Source organism: Lagopus leucura, unplaced genomic scaffold (genome assembly GCF_019238085.1).
Source record: "Lagopus leucura isolate 7727_CA_CO unplaced genomic scaffold, USGS_WTPT01 Super-Scaffold_1, whole genome shotgun sequence".
Taxonomy (NCBI): domain Eukaryota; kingdom Metazoa; phylum Chordata; class Aves; order Galliformes; family Phasianidae; genus Lagopus; species Lagopus leucura.
In genome coordinates, this window is record NW_024962250.1 from 12,578,738 (window position 1) to 12,600,800 (window position 22,063).

General features: G+C 42.4%; 2 protein-coding genes across 2 annotated transcripts in view; one reads left to right on the plus strand and one right to left on the minus strand.

Annotated features, from left to right (window-relative positions):
- Positions 1–14,923, minus strand: part of EIF2AK4 (eukaryotic translation initiation factor 2 alpha kinase 4) — a 32,876-nt gene extending 17,953 nt beyond the window's left edge. Inside the window, exons 1-16 of the mRNA XM_042870064.1 lie at positions 14,771–14,923; positions 13,107–13,222; positions 11,858–11,960; positions 10,759–10,932; positions 9,836–9,916; positions 9,164–9,312; positions 7,681–7,796; positions 6,854–7,011; positions 5,587–6,122; positions 5,131–5,240; positions 4,448–4,605; positions 3,706–4,118; positions 2,899–2,968; positions 1,770–1,853; positions 686–808; positions 108–212 (exon numbers count right to left, since the gene is read on the minus strand). Of these exons, the coding sequence (XP_042725998.1) occupies positions 108–212; positions 686–808; positions 1,770–1,853; positions 2,899–2,968; positions 3,706–4,118; positions 4,448–4,605; positions 5,131–5,240; positions 5,587–6,122; positions 6,854–7,011; positions 7,681–7,796; positions 9,164–9,312; positions 9,836–9,916; positions 10,759–10,932; positions 11,858–11,960; positions 13,107–13,222; positions 14,771–14,923 (2,649 nt within the window). The remainder of the gene's footprint in view (positions 1–107; positions 213–685; positions 809–1,769; positions 1,854–2,898; positions 2,969–3,705; positions 4,119–4,447; positions 4,606–5,130; positions 5,241–5,586; positions 6,123–6,853; positions 7,012–7,680; positions 7,797–9,163; positions 9,313–9,835; positions 9,917–10,758; positions 10,933–11,857; positions 11,961–13,106; positions 13,223–14,770) is intronic.
- Positions 14,924–16,349: 1,426 nt separating this feature from the next.
- Positions 16,350–22,063, plus strand: part of GPR176 (G protein-coupled receptor 176) — a 32,023-nt gene continuing 26,309 nt past the window's right edge. The window contains exon 1 of the mRNA XM_042862713.1: positions 16,350–16,572. Within this exon, the coding sequence (XP_042718647.1) occupies positions 16,350–16,572 (223 nt within the window). The remainder of the gene's footprint in view (positions 16,573–22,063) is intronic.

A 22,063-nucleotide genomic window follows, 5' to 3' on the forward strand; every position in this document is an offset into this window, starting at 1 on the left:
CACGCAGTAAAGATTATGGCATCCATAATCGTTATCTTCTGTGTTCATCTTTCAGGTTTTTACAACACCGAGTGCTAATTGTTTAATTCACTTTTGGCTGTACTCACTGCATTTGCTGGATGATCTGTAGCTAAACCAAAATCACCAATTTTCACGTGATCATTGGAATCTAAAAAAATGTTCACAGGTTTCAGGTCTCTGTGGATCATTCCCTGTTAAAGCAGGAGAGCAAGAAAAAAAGACTGATAACAGAAGAAACAATAAACACAATGCAAAATGTAAATCTTTATAATAGACTGAAAAACAGTATTATATTAATGATTCTATAAGCAGTGGAAAATCTATTGCATTGAGTCACCAATGACTAATTTTGAAGACTGTAGTTGCTAGCCCAGAAGCTACAAACAATCCTTGGTGTTAGTACTTATCTAAAGCAACATTTTTTAAGAGGAGGCAATTTTGTATGACAAAAGGAAAAAATCTGAAGCGATTCATTGCAAAATTAAAGTTGATGAAAATATATTCCAAAACCCTAGAACTGAATAGTAACTGCAAGAGTAAGCACCACCAATAAACGCAATTACGTAGAATCAGAAGTTCAAAATGAATAGGACAGGATGGAATAGAATAGAACAGGTCACAGCATATATGTAAGAGACAGGCTGTAACTGTCACACTTGCTGACCTTTTCATGGATGTAAGCTAACCCATCTAAAATTTCTCGGAAAAGCCTCCAAAGCCGACTGGTGTCTTCGTATAATCCTCTGTCAATGGTGTCCCTCAATGTGCTCTTTTCACAGTATTCCATCTTCGGTTGTGCATACGTAAGAGAGAGGGAAGAAAGTGAGTTTTGTCAAGGAAAAAAAACGATCAGAAATTTTTGCCTGTGAGCACCTTCATGCCTGGTTCCATAAAACACTGTTCAGAGACAGATAATGTCACCTAAACATTCAGGTACTTGGGATTTTCCTCAGATGTGTTTTAGCTAGAAAATATGCGCTCCTGAGTCCTATCTCATTTTCAGGGGCAACAGTATTAGCTTCCTTAATAGTCTGTTCTCAATCACAACATTGAAAACAAGATGAAAGTAACCCGCATGTTCAAACCAGACTTTGAAATACCTCTGGCTTTACTTTTCTTGGCTCCTTGACTGCTTGTTTTATGCTATATACAGCACATGCAAACCAACATAAAAAAAAATCAAATTCCTTCTAGCTGCAACCCCCTTCCAGGCAAGGGCTATCAATAACTGCTTTATAAAAAATTACACACAGAACAGTTAGATATGACTGCTAACTTCTCTGTTAGCCTAACTCTTAACAGAAAAGAGATGTTCTCAGAAGTCTGAACATTCAAACTTGCATGAACTTTCTTTTGTTAGGGTCACAAAATGGCTTTGCAAATTACTGTATTTCCTCAGATGTGTTTTAGCTAGAAAATATGCACTCCTGAGTTAAAAACAGTATATACGTTGTGGTTCATCTGAAAAGAAACAGGAAGTTTTCACATGCAAACCACATCTTCAAGTACAACAAATACAGTACAAAACAATGGGAAGCATTGCACAGTGCCTTCCCCCCAGCCAAACCTTCTAGAAAACCAGTCTATTGCATAAACAACACTGGGATTAGTTTCATTTTGTTCTTAAAATATCATTACTTTTCTCATGGAAAAACAAAACAAAGCAAAAAAAACCAACCCAACAGCAATTTATTTTTGCCAATTGGAATAAACAGCATCCTTTCATCTAAACACACAAGCAGCCTAACCTGGATGTACAGATAATGCACTGTTTGAATGACTGGTGTTCTGTCTTCTTCTTCATGGCCGTTCTTTTCATTGCCTTCTTCATCCTTTATTGCAGTAAAAAGAACAGAACAGTTAATTACAGGAAGCAGTCCAGAGCTTTTTTATGCATCCTATAATTTTTATTGAGTTGAACACATTAATGAAAGCTCATCTTCTACGTCTGGGTTTTAATATTAGCAAAATAATACACTGACATTTTTGTAACACCACTGCTTCTGCATCTGCTAGAAGAAAAGGTATGACCCAATTCTCACTTTTGAAGTGAAAACAAGTAACATTTTTGCCATAACTAGACACTGGAGGAATAAAACTTGCAAAATATGTGGACAGAATCTAAATCTCCAAGTATGTTAGGTTAAAATAGAAATTAATAAAAATAAAGCATGCTTAGTAGAAGGAAAAATAAAAAAAGAGAAAATCAATGACTTTGCTATAATATATCAGTCTTCCCTATCCCTCCATGATAGAAAGTGCACTGCAACCTTATTAAACATATATCAGGCCAACATACATCTCAACAGAAAGAAGAAAATCAAGAATCAATAAAAGCACTTTACAAACCCTCAGGATGGGCCATAACAGATTCTACATGCTGTAGAAAATTCTGCCCGTTAACTTTTGATGGTAGAGTCCTCTGACTTTCTACAGCATGTAGTGTGATTCAAAATCAGAACCACTATAACCTCACACACATCATTCTGACCTTCCATCTCTTTTTGATTGCTACAAACATGTCACCAGTTTGAAAAAGTGGCTAGTGTGAGCAAATAGACTGGTTTATGTCCCCTAAAAGTCGAGTGGAATTTAGTGCATACTAAAATCCTAAAATTAAAATAACCAGGCTCATGATTATAAAATATAGATCATGTTTAGCTCAATGACACTGTAAGAAACAAATTCCAGATTAGCTGCATCAGCTAATCATTCTGACATAGCTCATGGTGGCACCATATTTGCTGGCATTAACATAACCTTGCACGATTCTGTATTTACACCGGATGTGAAACAAAACCTCTCAAATGATCTGTTTGCTTGTCAAAGACTATTCTGTAACATTTCCATTTTTACTAGCTTTATCCTTGTACTTACTGGAGGATGACCTTTACTGTTCTCATCCTCGTTATCAAAAACTATTTCACTTTCAGAGTCTGTAGTTGGCCTATTAAAAAGAAAAAAAGAAAAAAAAAATTTAGTGTTCCTTAAACAGACACTACCAAGAAACATTTAGTCAGAAACCTTGAGCCTATATTTGCTGGGGAAAAAAAGAAAAGAAATCAAAGCTTTTGTTGAATAACTTCCTATATGCCTTAAACAAAGCAAACCAAATGCATCCTGCTTGCAAAGCGAAACTTCCTTTGACAGATCAGTATTTTAACAAAAGCATGTATTCCTATCAGTAGGATTTAATTTCTGTACACAGTAAGCAAAATAGAGGTAAGTACACTTGCAATACAATGATTAAACAAAAAGAACAACACAAGCAAAAGAACCATCCCTATCCAGCGGCAGGCATTGAATATGTTACTGAAACCAAAAGAAGAAAGGATGAGTAAGGTATTTGGGGGGACGTTTAATTTTTATAATTTATTACAAACATTATGTCTTAAGGTTGGAAGAAAATCCAACATAAAGAAAATAAGCAGCCATACATTCTGAAACAAATGTTAAGAAACTTCCAGAAGCACAAACCCGCTTTCCTCTTATATAGCTACAGTAACTACAAATCCTCTCCCTGGCTATCCAGCTGCTGGCAAACACAGGGCTTTCTTTTAAGCGGAGGACAGAAGAAAAATGCAGTGAATCAGCTCTGACAAAGTGAGAATGGTAAAAGACACAAGCTTGGAACACTCGACTACGCTAACATTTCTTACAGCGCTAATGGTGAAGACTACTTACAAGAATGAATGTGAGAACACCCCATCACCATCATCATCGTCATCATCACTGGACTCCTGATCAGCTCCACTGAATTTGTTGCTGGAGGATCTCTCACACGAAGTGCTCCACTCAACTGAACTTGTCAGAACCGGGGGAGGAGCGTTAGCTTCCACATCGTTTGTCTCCTCTGCCGTAAGGATGAGACCTGCTTTGGTGGGCGTTCTTTTGTCTTCAGATGCCTCAGATGATGACACAATGGGAACAGGACTTTCGTGTTTTTCTATCCAAGCATTATAATACCTCACAATATTTTCATGGTTTAAACGGGAAAGTAACGTTACTTCTCCCTTAATCCTCCGGAACTGCTTACTGGCAGTGTTTATGCGGATACGTTTCACAGCATAATAGCAACCATCAAGCTTATTTCGCACCTGAAAAATTTGAACAAATCTGAAGTCAAACGCTTATAAGCACCCCAACCAAGAACAGCCAGGTCTTAAATAATTTCATGGAAGTGGGAAGTTTTCCCTGCACCTGGGAAACAGCAGCAACTGAAATACAAGCTTCTCCATACTGTATGGGACTCTTAGCAGACGTCTCTCTCAAAATTTATCAGCCTACTCAGCTCCAGATGAAAAGCACAATACAGGTATAGCACACTGGAAAGCCAAACAAACACTGAGTATGCTGTTTTGCTTCAGAGAAAACAAACTCATTCCCAAAAATGATTTCATAGTGGAAATAACTTTTTATACCATACCTTGATGACTGCTCCAAAAGCCCCTTTACCAAGTAATTTTAGCTCTTCGAACTCATTGTAGTAGCGTGAAAATTGTCTCTGTGTTTCTGTGAAGAATGAAGCACTGGAGATCTGGCTGCTGGGCACAACAGTCTCAATGCAATCTATACCTGCCGAATCTGAAACGAGGATGTCACAGTTACCAGCACTGATAGCACAGGGAGAAGGTGGTAAGGCACAAGGCACTGTCAAAGAGGCATTAGGAAGAAGATAAGCCATAAATAACAAAGTGCAACTGAACGTGAAATACAGAAGTGCTCTGCTGAGGAGAGTTCAGCTCTGGTAAAAACATAAACCTTAATGTGGTGTTTAGTCACTAACATTAATTATAGTGGACAAAGGAACTGATTCTAACAGAATACAGTGAGAAAAGATGTTTCACTAGAACATAATTTTCCAGGAAGAAAATTAAGACTTCCTGACATTTACACCATGTAGCTTCCTCTGCTGATGAGAATACAGCAGTCTGACCACCCCACGTGTCCATGGACCAAAAAGCTAGCGTGGTCTTTAACTTCCAAATTAGTTACTGTAAGGCATTTGCAGAAACATGGTCTTGTGATGATCTAGCACAGTTCAATTCTTCATTATGCAGGGTTTGGTCCAGTTATCTAATAGAACACATAAAGAAACGAGTTTCTCACCATCTAGATTTTCTTCTGCGACAGGTACTTTCATTCGTGGAATGTTTATAAAACTATGTTGTAACAGTTGCTGAGGAGTCCATCTTTCCTTATCTTCCAAGCAAACACATCTGTTAGCAAAGCAAAAAGAGAACTGTTGAGAGAGCTATCCTGTATTGGGCCAAAATGCTCAAACAGATCTCCTTATATTTAAGAAATGATCACCTTTATCATTCTGATGGAATCAGAGGCCAAGAGAGACTAAATGGCTTATCCATAGAGACACACAAAGCTGGTGGCAGAACAGAGCAGAAGAGACCACCACACCCGTTCTCCTGAATCCCAGATAAGCAGCATGATCCTAGAGAGACAATGCCTCTTCTCTAAAACCTTTGACTAGTGACACCAGGAAATATGGATCAAGTCTTTAAAAAAACAAATCAAAGAGAAAGACAAAGGAATGCAGCAAACACGTACTTTTCCAGAAAGTCTTGGAAGTCAGCAGGTAAGTTATTAGGAACAGCGACTGGATATTCCTTGGTTACTTGGCCCTGGCTGAGTGAAAGCAGAAGCAAGCCCAGACTCCAGACATCTCCTTTTTTTCCAGGTTTGTTGGGAAGAGAATCCTCGCTAAAACGAACTTTGGTTTGCTCAAAAACATCTGCTTTGCAGATATCCGCTAAGCGTTTGGAAATGCTGTAGTCTGTCACCTTGATGTTTCCTTCAGCATCTACCAGGATACTGGAAGCACAAAGAACTTTGTGCACTACTGAATTACTGTGCAAGTAGTCAAGAGCTGACAAAATCTGGCTTACATAATGGCGCAACTGCTCAATCGGAACTGGAGTCTCTTTGTGCAAGTATGTGGAAAGGCTGAAACCGCTTACGTGCTCCACCAAAATGTCCACCACAATTGAATCCTCCCGTTCTTTCAAGTTCATACATATGTAATGTACTATGTTTGGGTGACTTAGCTTTGTCAGTGAGCTGAACTCGGTCTCTGCACCCTGAAGCTGTTAAGACAAAAACAACATAACGTGCATTGTGTCATATTTCACGAATGCACAATTACTAAAACAGACCATATAGACAGAAATACCTCTACAACATATTGAAGCATTGTAGACAAGGAGCAAGAATAACTTTGGTTTCTGTCAGGTATGTTTGATTTCCTCTTCCTTCAGAATTTTAATATTACGCTATTACTTTATAAATGCACACGTACAAATACACTTTCTTTCATTTGTATTTTACATACACTCCCAAACACCCCAACATATTCAACTTCCTCTGTGGTGTTGTAAGGGAACTGCTGAGTCACGGCCTGAACCTCTGATTGATCACCTGAGGTGAGCCATGAGTCAGCCAGAGGAGCACAGCTGAAGGCAATTCACCTGTGCTGCAGGAAGGGGTGGAGCCTGGCTGCACCTCTCCTAGACCTATTTAAGAGCTGACTGCCAGTGGGGAAGGATCTCTTCTGGAGATCCACTCCACTGGAGTTTCCCATGTGGGCCTAGGATGGGGGTGAGTGTCATTCTTTTCTCCTCTAGTACAATAGCTATGTAAGCTAAGCTCTTGGATGTACTGTATCATCTGTATGTTCATTGATTGAACAGGTATAAATCCTCTGAACGGTAACTTCTTGAGGCTTGTCACCACTCTCTCAATATAAGTTATCAAATTCAACAAAATCACTGAAAATTATCTAAACTTTATGAAGCCAAATATGAGAAATAGGCATTACCTGTTTCTTACACTTCTCTATTTTTTCTATTTCCTGTGCTGTAAGAAATTTTCCCATCTTTTTTTGCCAGTGCAGAACCCACTCATATATTAAAACAAAATCTCCACTGTGAGTTTCCAAGGCATTGTAGGCTGATTTACCAAGCTGTTCATCCTTGCCTAAACAAAGTGAGAAAACGAAGAACATGTCTTATTTTCTCCTAAAGGCCTAGCAGGAGCTTCTGCAAAAGTTAGAGACAGACTGGTTTTTATACTCTGAGAATTGCAAACTGAACAAATCTGTACCTATATGTGTCCTGCAAAAGACCTCTGATCAATATGATTGCTATGCAGACAAAGTAAACTAGCAATAGATAAAACTACAGCATATTAACAAAAACTGCTGCATGTCTAAAGAATTTCAAATTTCAATAACTAAATACTCTTCCCTGTTCTTATCATTGGTTTCACATTACTGAAAGTTAAGATGATTTCTTGCTTGGTGGCCATGCATATCTGACAAGCTTACTGTTTAAGTTTAAAATCAGACTGTTTCTAGGACTACTTTAGCTATGAAGATAATATAAAATTTTGAGAAGGTGAGTTTTGTGGTACAACTGTTCAGCTAAGTAATTGATTCTGGAAAAGTAAATTTTTATTAATGTTAATCTTACGAAAATTTTAAATTCACTAAAATGTAACTTCCTATTATTTCCTACCACTTCTGGCTGTGACATTTCACTTCCCACAACAAGCTTCTCTCTGCCATTACTTCTTTGTACCTGCCAGCACTGCTCAAGTTCTACCCCCACCAAAACGGTATGCCAAACTGCAATTGTTTTTGCTTACCTAGACATTTTCCTTTATGCACAGTAAGTTGCCCAGCACCACTTGTGCTGAAGTTTAGAACTTCATAATTTCCAGGGGACTCTTCATTATTACCAACAGAAAACTGGCGTTCTCGCCTGCAATTCAGACATAACATTTTTCACTGTGTCAAAAAGACACTTTTGTTGCAGTCTCCAGTTCCTAAAAATACCACTCCTGCAACAGGATTAGCTTTCAGGCCCTTCCGCATCCAACAATAACATCCATCAAAGACACTGAGATGGCATAAACATAAACATCTGAATAGAAATTGAGTATTTTATAAGCAACACCAAATTACACTCAGTCTCTACATTCAAATTCAGGAAAATGATTGGCAAGGAGTTCAATCCAAACTTTAAAACTTCTACAGCTCAGGATGACATTTTCAGTTTGGAAAACACAGTAATAGTAGTAACCACCACTACTACTACCACCACAGTATTGCTCTGCAAAATGTGCAAGTTTGACTTGACTTGTATTATACTTTATTATCTTTCATACAGTAACAAAAAGCAAACACTTGCACTTTTGAGAAGTTCATCCCAGCTTTTGTTCAATTATTTTTCCCTACTTAAAACGCGTTTCCCGTTTGCTTTTACTCCTCAAATCCATCCTTCAAGAAGGGGAAGATTTTGGGAAAAAGTGGTACATTCCAAACTTTCATATGTGCACATCAGATCAGAGTGAAGTCCAGACCACTATCCCAAACCAACCTCCATTACTTCTTGATACAATCTTACTTTGAAATTAATAGAAATATTACTATTTTCTCTAAATAAATGCAATCAGTATAGAAATAACAGGAGTATATAAAGAAAAGTATATGAAGAAGAAACTCAGTCAAAATACCAGTTTAAAAAAAAAAAAAAGCCCCATATAGGAATTGTCAATTCTCATCAGTACTGTATATAAAAAAAGACATAGAAAGCCAAGTGCTTTCTTTGTGAATTAAAATAAATTCATTTATAAAATTAATAGAGTGCAAAATAATCTTCTGAAAGTTTGACTCCTAGCAGGCAAAATTTCAGGCCTCATAAGCATACAAAGAATGGGCATCACTGTTCTTGTAAAGATAGGCCTCGGAAAACTAAATGGGCCAGCTTTTGCTTAACTCTACAAATATGGTACCAGGATGCTTCTATAGTATTTTTGCTTACTCTCATTACTGTCAGTAGAAGCAACTCAGCTTTTATATCCTTCTTTGTAAGAAAAAAATAAGACAGCGTAAGAACAGTTCTGTGGAAAGTTAATATAAGTGCACTGTATGTGTTCTGGATTTAAGTACAGTAACAAACATTTAAGACATTTGTCCTTTTCCTCAAGCACATACAGCACCTCACTTTAGTACACTAAGATTAGCAAGGACATAGGAAAAGAGATTTCTGGACTATCTATACTGTACAGAAACAACTGCCAAATACAAATTGTGCTAACAAATTCACATGCAAACAGACATACATACTTTGAACGCCCAACTGAATTTGGGCGTTGTTTAATATTCGTTCCATGTTCCAAACAGTTCCCATTAAAATTGGAAGCAACTCTGTACCCTGATGCATCTCTTCTGTGAGAATTTTCTTGACTTGCCAGAGCAGCAATTTCCAGACGTTCCTAAAGATCAGGAAAAATACCAAGTACATAAACAGCTCCTATCCTCAAAATTTGTGGGTACATCTATTATGCTATGAAGTCACCACAGTCCCGGGGAAAATACAATTCCACTAGAGATAAGGCTGAGGAAGAAATGCTAAGATTCGGGTAGTACATTTTAGCACTGTCTGTGGGTGAGAATGTAAAGGTGCTTTGCAGTGAAACTGGGAACATGTTACCAAGCTAGCTTTATTCTCTGTTTGAAAATATCCATCTCAGTGCACTAAAAAGATTAAAAAAAAAAACAAAACAAAAAACAAACAACTGTTTTCGGTTATAGTTGATTTTATTTCAGAAATAAATTCCATGTAACCAAGAACAGAAGATGCTATCTTAACTTAGGTCTCTTAGAAGAACTGGATAAGTAAAAAGGAAAGATGTTCAGAAAATTCAGTCAGGAAATTCTCTCAGAATTCTATAAATATGTGCTACAGTGATGGAAAGAGGGAGAAAAAAAAAGTGTTGCAGTGCTCAGGAAGAATACCTGTTTGGCAATCTCTTTCTTTTTTCTTTCTTCTCTTTTCTCTTCCTCCCGTCTCTGAATCTCATGAAGGATTTCACGTTGCTGAAATGCATTTCAGTGCTGTTAGAAATGCAACAGTAAATACAGTGCAACTGCTAATCTTAGCTTGTTAAAAAATCCAGGACATTGACACTGACTTTTCAAGGGTATTGGAGAGTATTCACAGATCTCAGAAGAACAAAATGACAAGGCAAACAAAAAAACAAAGAACAAACAAAACAAAAACCAAAACAGAAGACAAATTAACTCTTCTGAGGAAGTTAAGAGGAAAAAAGTATGAATTGTGAATGGAGCTGTGAACAAAAGGAAGTGACTTCTACCAGCACACCCAACAGTAAAGTTTCAAACACAGCACATTTATTGAGAAATAAAATAATAGCTATTCTGCCCCTATTCTCACAGTGTGATTTCACATCAGAAGTCTCTGTGTGACCTACATGAATCCCCTCAACTCTAGGGCAGAATAAATTTGTCTTTCTCGCTTAAGACATGCTGGCTGAAACATGTTGGTCTCTAGAGAAGCCTGTGACAGTGAATACAGCAGTCACCCTATGGTGAATGAATAGGTAGGATTACCTGCCTGGCTGCTACTACCTTGTTTAAGGTGGAACACACCCAATACATACATTTACTCAGACTTTTGTTAGCAACTTCCTCATAAGTGGTTTCCTTAGGATCACTAATCAACGAGATTTTTTTCAGGCACTAGTACTTCTCAGGGTTAAAAACTCATCAGTAAGCTGTTACAATGGAAGCAGCAGACAGTTCACAGAGTACTCTAACTCTGACAGCTCTAACAAACTCATGGCAATGCAGGATAATTTACAAAATCCTTATTATTAAAATAAACAATACAGAGTTATTCACATTTCAATTTCTCTTACCTCCTGCTCTTCTCGTCTCTTAACTTCTTGTGCCCTACGCAATTCCTCCTGCGCCAGCCTTTCTTGCTCTTTTTTGTGATTTTTTAGCATTTCTTCATGAAAGGACTTGGAAGGTGGTTTATTATATTCGCTGAGAAATGACTGTACGTAGCCTGCAAGTTCAAATATCATCACCTGAAAGAAAATAAGTATGAATGGCAAGCAGAGCTCGATCTAGTTCCAAGAACATAGCAAAATGACACCCAGCTTGGAAAAACAATACAGCAGCAAGATGTGACTGTTCATTTTGTTACTTACCAGAGGTACTTTCATTATTTTTGAAAGATCTACTCATTAATGAACTGTGGCATGAAAGCCCCTGACCACAGTAGCAGATGGTGAAAATTACTGTCAGAGAACTTTCAAGCACCTTTCTCCTTCCCTCTCTGCAAAATCCTTTTTCTTGTCTTCTCTTGCTGGTATCTTTCTACTTGCAAAGACACGTATTTAAGACATATCAACTACAACATAATAAATCCTTTGCACTCGTCTATCACTATACCTACTACTACTGAGTAGTCACTCCATTGCTAATGTGAAATCCAATCCTTCTACAATCTAGCCCCAGAGTTAGAACTCTAAAGCCACTGAAGGCATTCCACATTCATAAAGCTACAACAACTAAAATAAGAGCTGCACTGAAAGGGCCGCATGATTTGCTAGGTATGTACTGACGACTGATTGATCTGTCAGGACTTGGACTTTCATTGATGTAGGAACATTCCTCTGTTACAGCATGGAGTGCACAGCGCTAGCAGACCACTGCATCTCCAATACCTAAGGTCTTACATTATCCACCTTATTTAAATATGCACTATCATAGAATGGCTGGGGTTGGAAGGGAACATCCTTTTCCATCCCCCTGCCATGGGCAGGGTTGCCACCCACTGCAACAGGAGACTGAAGAGTTCATGCTCAGAACTTTCATTTAATAGAAACATTCTTCACAACGATGTAAGTCATACTTCTAATCTGGAAGCATGTCCTCATATTACAGATACATTTTGCTAGTACTACTTAGGACAAGGGTGCATTTCTCAAGGATGTGAAAAGTTCTTACCTCTCCACAGCACTCTTTTGCCAGTTCAGCTAGTCTGGATTTTAACTCATTTATTTTCTCATTAGACAAGCCTTTGGGATTTTTCAGTTGTATTTCAGGAACACTGGGAGACAGCAACAGAACATAAAGAAGGTCCTCATAAAGAAAAAAAAAGGAAGTAAAAGGAGGAGGGAAGGGGAATGAACAGGAAGAGAGGTGGAGAGAGTGTAAAAAGCTATATGAGATACAGAGGGCTGGTAAAAAAAAAAATATCAATGATGGAAAAGGTATGGAGTTTATTATCACTTGGCAACTAGTTAGTGGTCAACAAGCAGTAGGTAAATATTAAATATATAACACAGAATAAAGCCAGAGATATTATTTTACACTCATCAACTTCTGGCTGCATATTACTTGTCAGTTATATGTAACAGAAGAACTTGCAAGGAAACCCCTGCGGTTTCTCACAATTCCAATCTTTGTTAGTAATTCATATAAAAGTGCTTTACAGATGCTACTAGCATAACACTGAGGTGGCTGAAAGTCATTTATCCCCACTATACAGGTGACAAAAACTAAAAGGAAAGGTGCAACAACAGGAATAAGTAAGACATCCATACTATGCTAACTTAAACTAAAAAGAAACAAAAATAAAACAAGAGGGGCTGCTGTGCCCTGTGCTCCCCAGCGCATCTGATCCACTGCCTGGCTGTAAATAGCGCTTCCCCTGTATGCTGCTCAGGGCCCACAGCAAACAGATAGGCCAAAGGCTGCAATGCTGTGGACACAGCCAGTGACATAGGGACTGAGGAGAACATTTTCCTCAGTGCTTGCAGGGCAGTACTTCACTCAAAAGACATTTGCTAATCCAAAACACAGGAAGTGCTGATTTCTAGCAATTCTTTTTACATTCTCTGTGGAGAGCTCTTCCAAAAGCTCAGAACACGAATATCAAATACAAATGGGACAAAAGAGTGTTTAAAAAATAAAAGGTAAGTCCTTCTCCGAGCAGAACAGATCATGGGCTGGAGAAGTTTCCAAAGGGCACTAAGATGCTGACAGGCACACCTGTCCTTATTGCACAAGAAACCACATCCAATTCAGGTGAAAGAATTAGTTACCTATTCAAAAATAGCGGAGCCTGAACAAATACTGACATGAAGAAAGCAAGAATAAGAACAATGAATGTAACTACATGTTTTTTCCACCTATGTGAAAACAAATAAATGCTCAGAGAAAAAAAAAAGGTTCTATCTGAATGTTCACTCACGTATCAGGGTAAGTATGCGGGCACTTGACCCAGAGATCAACTTTGGCGTACACCTCATCATCACCAGTCAATCCCTGAGGATGCAGAACTAAATTGATTTCTGGAGGCTGTCGTACCTATAGCAGAAAACAAAGCTTTAGATTTAAAAGGGTTTTTTCATCGTCATTTTCGTTTCTATTGCTATAATGAAAGCAGGAATTACTGCACACAAGTCTCCCACCCATTTTTATAGCAGAACTCAGGTCAGACCACCCAAACCGTGAGAATAATACAGTAATGTTGACACTGATCAATGAGAGAGCTGGTTCGTTACAACAGCTTATCCAACACACTTGGGAACTTCTTTGGATAAGAGCACTTATCAACAAGATGAGTCAGACTAAGCAGAAAGGAAGTTTCATATGAGAATCCTCCTCTGCAAGAAAACGTTAGGACACCTGGACAGCTTACTTATGAAATATGACAAGTTAACACATTCAGCGTACAACTGAACTGGCTTCTTTTTTGTTTTAGATCATTAACAAATACCAGTCAGCATTTTCTTTTCCAACATGACAACAGACCGTGAAACTGCATCTTGTGCAGCCAAATGAACAGTAAATTTTTGTATTTATATTTTTTATTTTTGTCATTAAACAAAATTTTAACAAGTCTTCCCACCACTTCCTTGAAACTGCCTGTTTGCCTTAAAAAGAAGAACAAAACATGTCTATGTAAACATTCCAACCTTCTTCATCTCAATTAGAATGTATTTTTTTAAGGTAAGAGATCTTAGCAGTGTGATGAACAGGGAAGGAAATAACATCAAAAAATATGAGAACAGGTTAGTAGACTGTCAGTATCCCCTCTTCTTTGCATTTCCAAGCGGGAGAAGCACAGGTTACACACAAATTTTGTAAGGAGAGAGAGCAGGCACGTTTGTGAAAATGCAGCAAGTTACGGGCACTGCTAGCATCAAATGCCACCACCACCCCAATAAGTCAGAAGTTTCTGCAAGAATTCTAGCTTCACGTGGCCAGCAGGAAAAACAGTATCAGCCATGATGTTCTGCAAGAACCAAAGCCAAAGGCAGCTAACAGATGACAGCAGCAGTGAAGTTATGGGGAGGTGACATAAGTGAGTGGTACTTGCAGCTATGGAAAACTGTGCCACCAGATGCAGCTGAAAAAAAAAATTGCAAGAAGACATTGTGTGCATGGAAGGGAGATGGAAAGAAAGCACTGCACAGCAGACTTGGGCAATTAGCAATAATTGGAAAAAAAGCCAATACTACAGAGTGAAAGTAGAGGTTGTGACGGAAACAGCCCCGTTCCAGTGAACACCGCACAGAACGCACGTACAGAGGTCAGCAACATGTGCGCCGACGGGATGAGTTAGGCAGCCTGTAATTAGCCAACAAAAGAATTCAAAGGCAGCTTTTCTTAAGCTGGCAATTAATTAAAACGCACGTTACACGCAGAGCATTAATTACGCCTGCGTCAACCCAGAGGACAAGCGCGGCGGCGGGCGGACAGCAGGCCCCGCTCCGTACGGCCTCGCCCCGCCCGGCGGCACCGGCGCCCGGCACCCCGCGCGGACAAAGCGCGCCGAGGAGCGCCCAGCGCCCGGAGGAGAAGCGCAGGACGGCGGCCCTCAGCACCCGGCCGCGGCGCGCCGCTGGCTACCTTCCAGGCCCGGCTCCGCCGCAGATCCTGGAAGTCCTGCCCGTAGATGGACTCCAGCGCCTGCAGCTCGTTCTCCTGCCGCAGCTGGTAGCTCTCCGGTGGCTCCGCGGCCACCTCCGCGGGCGGCTGCCGCGCGTCGCTCGCCCGGGCCATGTCAGCTCCCCCGGGCGGGAAGCGGCCAACACGGGCGGGCGGCCCCGCGACGCTGCCACGCTCCCGGCGGCGCCGTCCCTGTGCGGGCCGCACCCCCCGGGAGGAGGGGCCGGAACGGCGGCCCCGGCGGTGGGGCGGGCGCGTGAGGCGGGCCGGCGGCGGCGGGGTTGGATGTGGGGTGCGAGCCTGGCTCGTAGCCTTTACGCCTCACGCAGCGCCGGGAACCCCCTCCTCACGGCTGCGCTCCCCACCGTATCCCTAAGCACCGGCACGCAGCAAGCAGGAGTCCAGCAGTACCTGCTCGCTTCTCGCTTTTACGGGCGTCTGCTGTCAGCGGGCCGCCTCAGGAGGGACGTGCCCTGCAGAGTAGCCTTTGTGGATTTCCACCTGTCCTGAAAAACTCGCTTACGTGCATCCCTTGTTTTTTTTTTTTGTTTTTTTTTTTTAATTCAAACCCCGGTCTCAGAGTACCGGTTGGGGCCGCAACTCGTAACTGCTGCGTCTGCAGCTGTATCGCGACATCAGTACCAAGCAAAACCTGATTCAGGTCTATTCCGCTACTCCTAGTTCCCGGCTGGCAATGCCCGCAGGGCCCATCAGCGGCAGCACTCTCCTGTTTTATTTTTCTGCGGGAGCCCCGTGTCGAACGCGGCGCACAGCGCCCAACGCGTCACGCGAGGCGCCAGCTGCCCCCCCGTCCGCCGCTCTGCCCCCAACATGGCAGCTCCGGCCGCTCCGCAGCGCCACGTCACGGCGGAGGCGGGATCTCGGCCGCCGGCTGCCGCCTGCCGCTGGCGAGGTGTTGATGCGGGCTGCGTTTGGTGCGGAGCTGCGTTTGTTCTTTAGAGACTCGCGCGCTCCTCGCCTCGGAGCTCACAAACAAATCACTTTCCCTGTGAACGGCGGGAGCGGCGCCGCGGCGCTTCGGGCGCGGGCTGCCGCGTGCCGCGCGGGGCCGCGCCCGCCGTCGAAAGCGCGGGCAGAATGAAGGCGGGCGGCGGGCCGGCCGCGGGCGGAGAGCTGCGCCGCGTCGCTCGGGGCTGCGGAACGGCGCCGCCGCGGGGGCTGAGCGGAGCGCTCCGGAGCGGGGCGCGGGCTCCCGTAACTTTCGCGGACGGCCGCCGCGCGTGGTGAGCCGCCGTTGGGACTCTCCCCGTCCGCGCTCCCCGCTGAGAGGCGCCGGACACCGCGAGGCGAGAAGCATGGGACGGTGGACGGCGCGGCGGGGCCCCCTTCTCTTTTCTGGCCGTAGCGACTCGCAGGGCAGGAGCGCGAAAAGCCGGGCCTGCTTCCCGGGACGCAGAAACGCGGTGACGGTGGCTCCGAGGGGTAGAGCCGGGGCTCCCTCCGCAGCGCCGCGTTTTCGCCCCCGCGCTCCGCTCGCTCGCTGAACTGCTCGGAGGGTGCGAGGGGCGGACGCCTCGCTATGGGGCACGGCGCGAGTCGGGCTCCGCTGAACGGCAGCGAGCCCGCCCCGTTCCGCGCCGTCGCCCTGGGGGCGAGGAACGGGACCGCGGCGCAGATGGCGTGGGGCGGCGGCAACGGCAGCGCGGCCGGGCCCTGGGGCGGCGCGGAGCGCGGCGGGGAGCCCGGATACCGACACTTCGCCACCGCCGCGCAGCTCGTCATCTTCGTGGGCTCCCTGCTGGGTGAGTGCGGGCAGCGCCGCGGCCGGGGCCGTGGTTGGCCGCGCGCTGACTGTTCGCGAGGCGCTGCCGTCCGCGGGTCCGCGGCTAGAGATGGCTGGCGGGTTTCCCGTGCGTGCCTGTGATCGCTCTGAAAGACGAGGTGCTTGTCGCAAGTGGAACCGGAGTGTTTTGTGTATCACTTTGCTATCAGAAATTATATGGGGGAAATGCGTCGGTTATAGCTTTATTCCCAACTGTAATGGGACCGGTTCTTATTATCATAGGAATGCATGTGGAGCGCTTTACCAAAGTTTTACTGAGGATCTGCTTTGTACTACGGTGATTCAGCACTTGTGTGCTGCGGATCTCACACGAATCCTTCGGAAGCACTTCACGCTGTAAGCAAGTGTAGCTACGTGCTGTCTTACCTGCCTGTTCTCTTCCAGTACGGAATTGTGCACTTGCAGTATGTGGTAGTAAACTACTGCTGTGTTCTGTGTAACTTCATGAAGGTGTGCAGATGGGTGCACTTGGTACTTCACGTTCCTACAAGGTGATTACAGTGTGCTGTTAGGAACACGTGTGCGTTTCCTGCCGAACAAAGTTGTGGTGTCCCATTTGATGAGTCAGGTTAGCACTGCTTGGGAAAGGCTGCAGCTGTTGAGGGCATTGGGAATAGTTACCAATGCCCTCGGTTCTCCTGGGTAATGTCAATAGGTCTTTGCTGATGGCTGTGACTTGTTGTCAGTGTTTTGGTTTTGTCTGATTTTGAGTAGTGCTAAAATCAATATGTATGCAGTAATACATTCCGCTACTTATTTCCTCTTGATAGTATTTCATATCACCTAACTGCTTTCTTCCCAAAAATATGATGAGCATTGTCTTGGAACACTGCTGAGCTCTGGGTTTGCTCAGTGAGAGATGTACTGGTTATTGCTGCCAATTGCAGAGTGGTTTGACCTCACTTATTTCTCTTATCCAGAGGGGGTAATTGTGGTTCTCGGTTGATTTTGTTGTTTTTTCCCCCTCCATTTTGTGTGTAGGTAGTGTGTAAAAATGATTTTGTTGCAGCATGTCGGTTAGTGCCTGGCATAAAATCGCAGCCAGTAAACAGTAGGTGAGGTTAGCAAGCCTGTCCCCAGTGGTGTCAGCAGTGTCCTAAACACTACAGAACTGGACAAGAAAAACCTATTTTTCAGTTCTTATTCTCTGTCTTTTGGGCTTTGAGCCTTAAAGATGTCTATTTGGATCGTATGTCTGGACCTACTTCCTTGACAGTGGATCCTCATAGACGCTGATGTAATTAAGCCATCAGTGGCTTGGAAACTTCATAATAAAATGAAGAAAAGTAAACCAAACCAGCCAAATACCTAAATTTCACCAGACTGACTGTAAGTCAAGGGTTCAGCACTCCTGTAGTTTGCTTTTGAGAGACAGACTCAGATTTGAGACTGTTATAAGGAGGTTATCTGCAGATCAGCTGCAGAGAGGCTCATGATGCTGATCAGTAGCTTCCCAAAGCTCGTCTTAGAGTAAAGCCAGAGAGGAAATCATGGTGTCTTGCTCTTTTCTGCCTCTGAAAAGTCTCTTGAGCTACACACGGAATAGCAGCATTTTTTTTTCCAGTGAGTCTCAAATTCCTCCTTGCAGAGAGGAAACCCTTCAAGAGAAGCTATGTTTTCTCCTGCTAAGCATGAGGTGAGGGGCACTCTCATTATTATAGGGAGGATGTGTGATTTGGGCTTGTGCATCGCACATCCTTAGTGTGTTCCTAAGCTGCTTTGGTAATGGATAAAATTGCACGGCCCTTTTAAAAGGAAAAGATTATTTTTGCTTCCAGCATGATAGGGAGCAAATGTATATGCCTCAATGTCGGTGATGAATACTGACATGAGCATCAATCTGAAGCTCAGAGAGGTCCGGGTCTTACAAGACGAGAGAACTGAAGTTGAGATTGTGAATTTTAATTTGGGATCTTGCCCTGCAAAAAGATGTGATAGCTGTTGACTGTCATGAAACAGATATACTTTTTTTTTCTTTTTCTTTCTTGTTGGAGGCATTTCTGAGACTTGTAGGGAGACTTCTAACAGTAGGAGGAATTCCTGTTTGCTTTGCTTTTGTTTGTGAGAAGATGGTGCTATAGTGAGTATTTCATGGTGTCTGTAAAGGACGAGGTAATCGAAATGTTCTTCTTCGGTAGCAACAATAATAGTACTGGTTTCTATAATTCTGTGCATCTTTGAAGGGAATTTCATAGCTGTCATAGCTGGTACTATGTGTTATGAGATTTCAAATGGGAGATTTTGGTGGATAGAGGAATTTGGTCAACTTGTAGTTCCTGACTGGCTTCTCAGCTTACTTGTATAAAGGAAAGATTTACAATAGCTTCAAGACTTGCAAGCCCCTTCTGCCCTGGCTGGGCACATGAGTTGGTGAATTTTTGGGAAGAAGTGAAAATACTTTGCGCGTGCTGATGGACTTGTGTCTCAGCTGTGCATTTGGTAAATAAAGCCTGTGAGGGACAAGGAGGTCTTGTTAATGCTGTTTTCCTTTGCAGCTCCAAGGCTGGTAATGGCAGCACTGATACTAATGGTACTTTCTGGCCTTTGAGCTACCAGCTCTGAACAGAACTGGAGCAAATCTTCTAAGTTGCTCTGTCTGTTTCTGGATTTTCTGAGCTTTTTTGCTCGTTGTCCACTTCATGATGTTCTACTGCTGCCTACTGCTGTAATATCAGATTAATGTCAGTGATACAACTTGATAATAAAAGCCCTATTTTTTTCTCTGTAATTTCTGAACTTACTACCCTTTGAATAGGAGTGAAGTTCTGATTGGGCTCTTTTATTTCTAAGCTAAAAAGGAGGTTAGTGATCTTGTAGGGATTTATTTCAGAGAGGACTGACAAAACAGTTCCAGTGGCAGAGAGGGAGAATTTGTGGTGTTCCTATGTCCATGGGGAGTTAGTTCATCTTGCCAGAGAGCAGTCTGTCTCCAGCTCTGATATGACTTGTGACCATAGTTACTGACATGCAGGGCACTGACTATTAGAGACAGAACTCTCACTGTGCTGACTTCCACGTAGCTGTGCTGTGGATGAGTGGGGCTTGTCTACACAGATCACGTTGAGAAGCCAGTAAGTTCAGGAACTTACAAGAAAGAACCATGTTCTGTTGTCTCCTATCATAGATAAGAGTATGACTTGTCTGGCAGAGACCAAGGAAGGAGAGACCTGTCACTTTGCCTGCAGTGCCCGGTAGATTGGCAGGTGCATCTGCTGTGCACATGGGCCCAGGGACACGGAGTGTTCCTGAGGTATCTGTGCTGATGCTGCAGATAAGAGGACCCTAAGGTAAGGAGATTTCTGCCATTTGAGAGGCATTCTGGCCTGCAGTTCTGTTGTTTTGCCCTAGGAAAGTATTGTTTGGTTTTTGTTTTCTGTTGCTCCCTGTCTGAGATGTGTGTAAGCTGGCTGCATTCTAGAGTTTCTTCAATTGTTCTCTCATCTTGAGGACCACGTAGTGAGATAAGGCTTGTGCTGTAATCTCACTTTTTTTTAAGGGGGTAGGGGAGAGCAGGGGGGTGCATATCTCAGGCAGTTTGAATATATGTACTGTGTTGTGAGGATTGACTACAGCAAAGTAAGACTACAAATAGCACTGAGATATGTTTCAGTAACGCAAACGGCCTGCAAAGGGAATCACAAATGGAGGGGGGGTCACTCAAGGCCGCTTGCCTTCAGAAGAAATAGAGGCTTCAGATCTTTGTCTGAAATCAGAGGGGTGGAGCAAAACTTATAGACTGCTTATTTAATTTTTATGTTTAACAGTATTTTAAATCAGAAATTTATATTTCTAAAATTCAAATAATTGCTTAGCCTGTGTCACCATCTTTCAGCATGAAAAGAAAGCAACAAGAAGCTCTAATTTATTCTTGGCTGCTATTTAGAAGTGAGTGAACAGCTTACAAAAAGAGAGAATTTGAAGATGGTAACTGAAAAATCAGTAGTTTTTGGATTTAGGAGAATATGGAGTTACTGCTTTTACCCCTGTGGCTGTCTCTAGTTTGAAAGAATACATGTGGATGATGACTTTTAAATAGGTAACAAATGCTGAATGACAAATCAAATATCCTTTTCTTTTCTCTCTCCTTCCTCCTCTCTTTTAAAGGCTTGAGGTGATGTAGAACACCTTTTCAAAGCCAATACAGTTTTTAATAGCTTCCGTTTTATCAAAGAGGATTCTTGAGATGAAATTTATTGTGAAATTTATTGAGATGAAATTTATTTGTTATTCATAGGAATAGAGCAGTATTACTCAATAAAGCAAATGTATTTCTTTGCATTAGAGATAATCAGTCTGCAGGCACTAATTATTTACCAAGAAACCAGACCTTCAACAGAAGGAAGAAGGGAGTATTGCTTCTGAGCTCTAGTGGGGAAAGGTTGCTGGATGTGGCTGTGGCTGAGTGCAGATGTTGGAAGAGGATCCCCAGAGAGTACCTGTAGGCAGCATGAGTAGCAAGCTGAGGTTGAGAGGGCTGGAAACTGTTGGGTGAAATGCAGCGGGCAGCAGCATCTTCTGATATGTCTGTGAAAAGGGAAAGGATGATTGGGAATGGTAACTGTGAGGATTTGGGCTCTATGTCTCTTAATGCAGATTTTTTTCCATAGTTTGCCTATTTACATATTTTCTTAAAAAAAAAATAATCGTATGGGGAAAAAAAAAAGCCAACAAAAAACAGACACTGCTAGATGGCTACTATAATGAGGAAGAGATTTCTATAATGCCAATGGAAGTTTGGGAAGAAGATTCTTTGTTACTTGGTCGTTTGTCTTCCTGAATGTGTATTGTACCGAAAGAAATTGGTGCGGTATAGAAAGAAACCTTGAGGATGCACCAATACAGTTTGAGCTTTGGTGGTTAGGGCGCTTTTTGGAAGGCTGTGGATTTGGTTACTTACCTGCTTGTCTCCTCTACATGCTCAGAGAGGTAGCCTTGGAGAGAAAATGATGTGTTTTGAAACAAGTATTGGACTTCCAAGTGAGAAGTGAACCCCTGCTGGCTGCTGTGTTCAGAAGGAGCTCTCAGAGGCTTTGGGCTTGTCCTTCTTACTGAGGATTCCTTGGCAGCTGTTTGACTTCAGGCTCTCTCTACCCTCAGAGCTGGTTTTTATCTGTTTGCCTTGACATCTGTGCAAAGCAAATTAAAATGGGATTTTTATGGCACCTAGTCTGTGAAGACATTAATCCTTTTTTGTGTGCAACCCTAAATTAACTTACAGTCCAGGTGATGTTTGGTAAATGCATGCTAGCATAATAAATAATTGTATCTGTGAGGTTTCCACAAGCCTCTTCTGTAAAGAGCAAAGAAGGGAATCTTGCAGTAAAGAATACTGCAGGTACAAGGTTAAGGCTGAGATGGAGTAAATTTTTGAAGCGAGGGAGGTGTCTGCAGTAGCAGAACACAGAAAATTATATTCCTGTTTCCAAAATGGGTGTAATTATCTGGGGGGG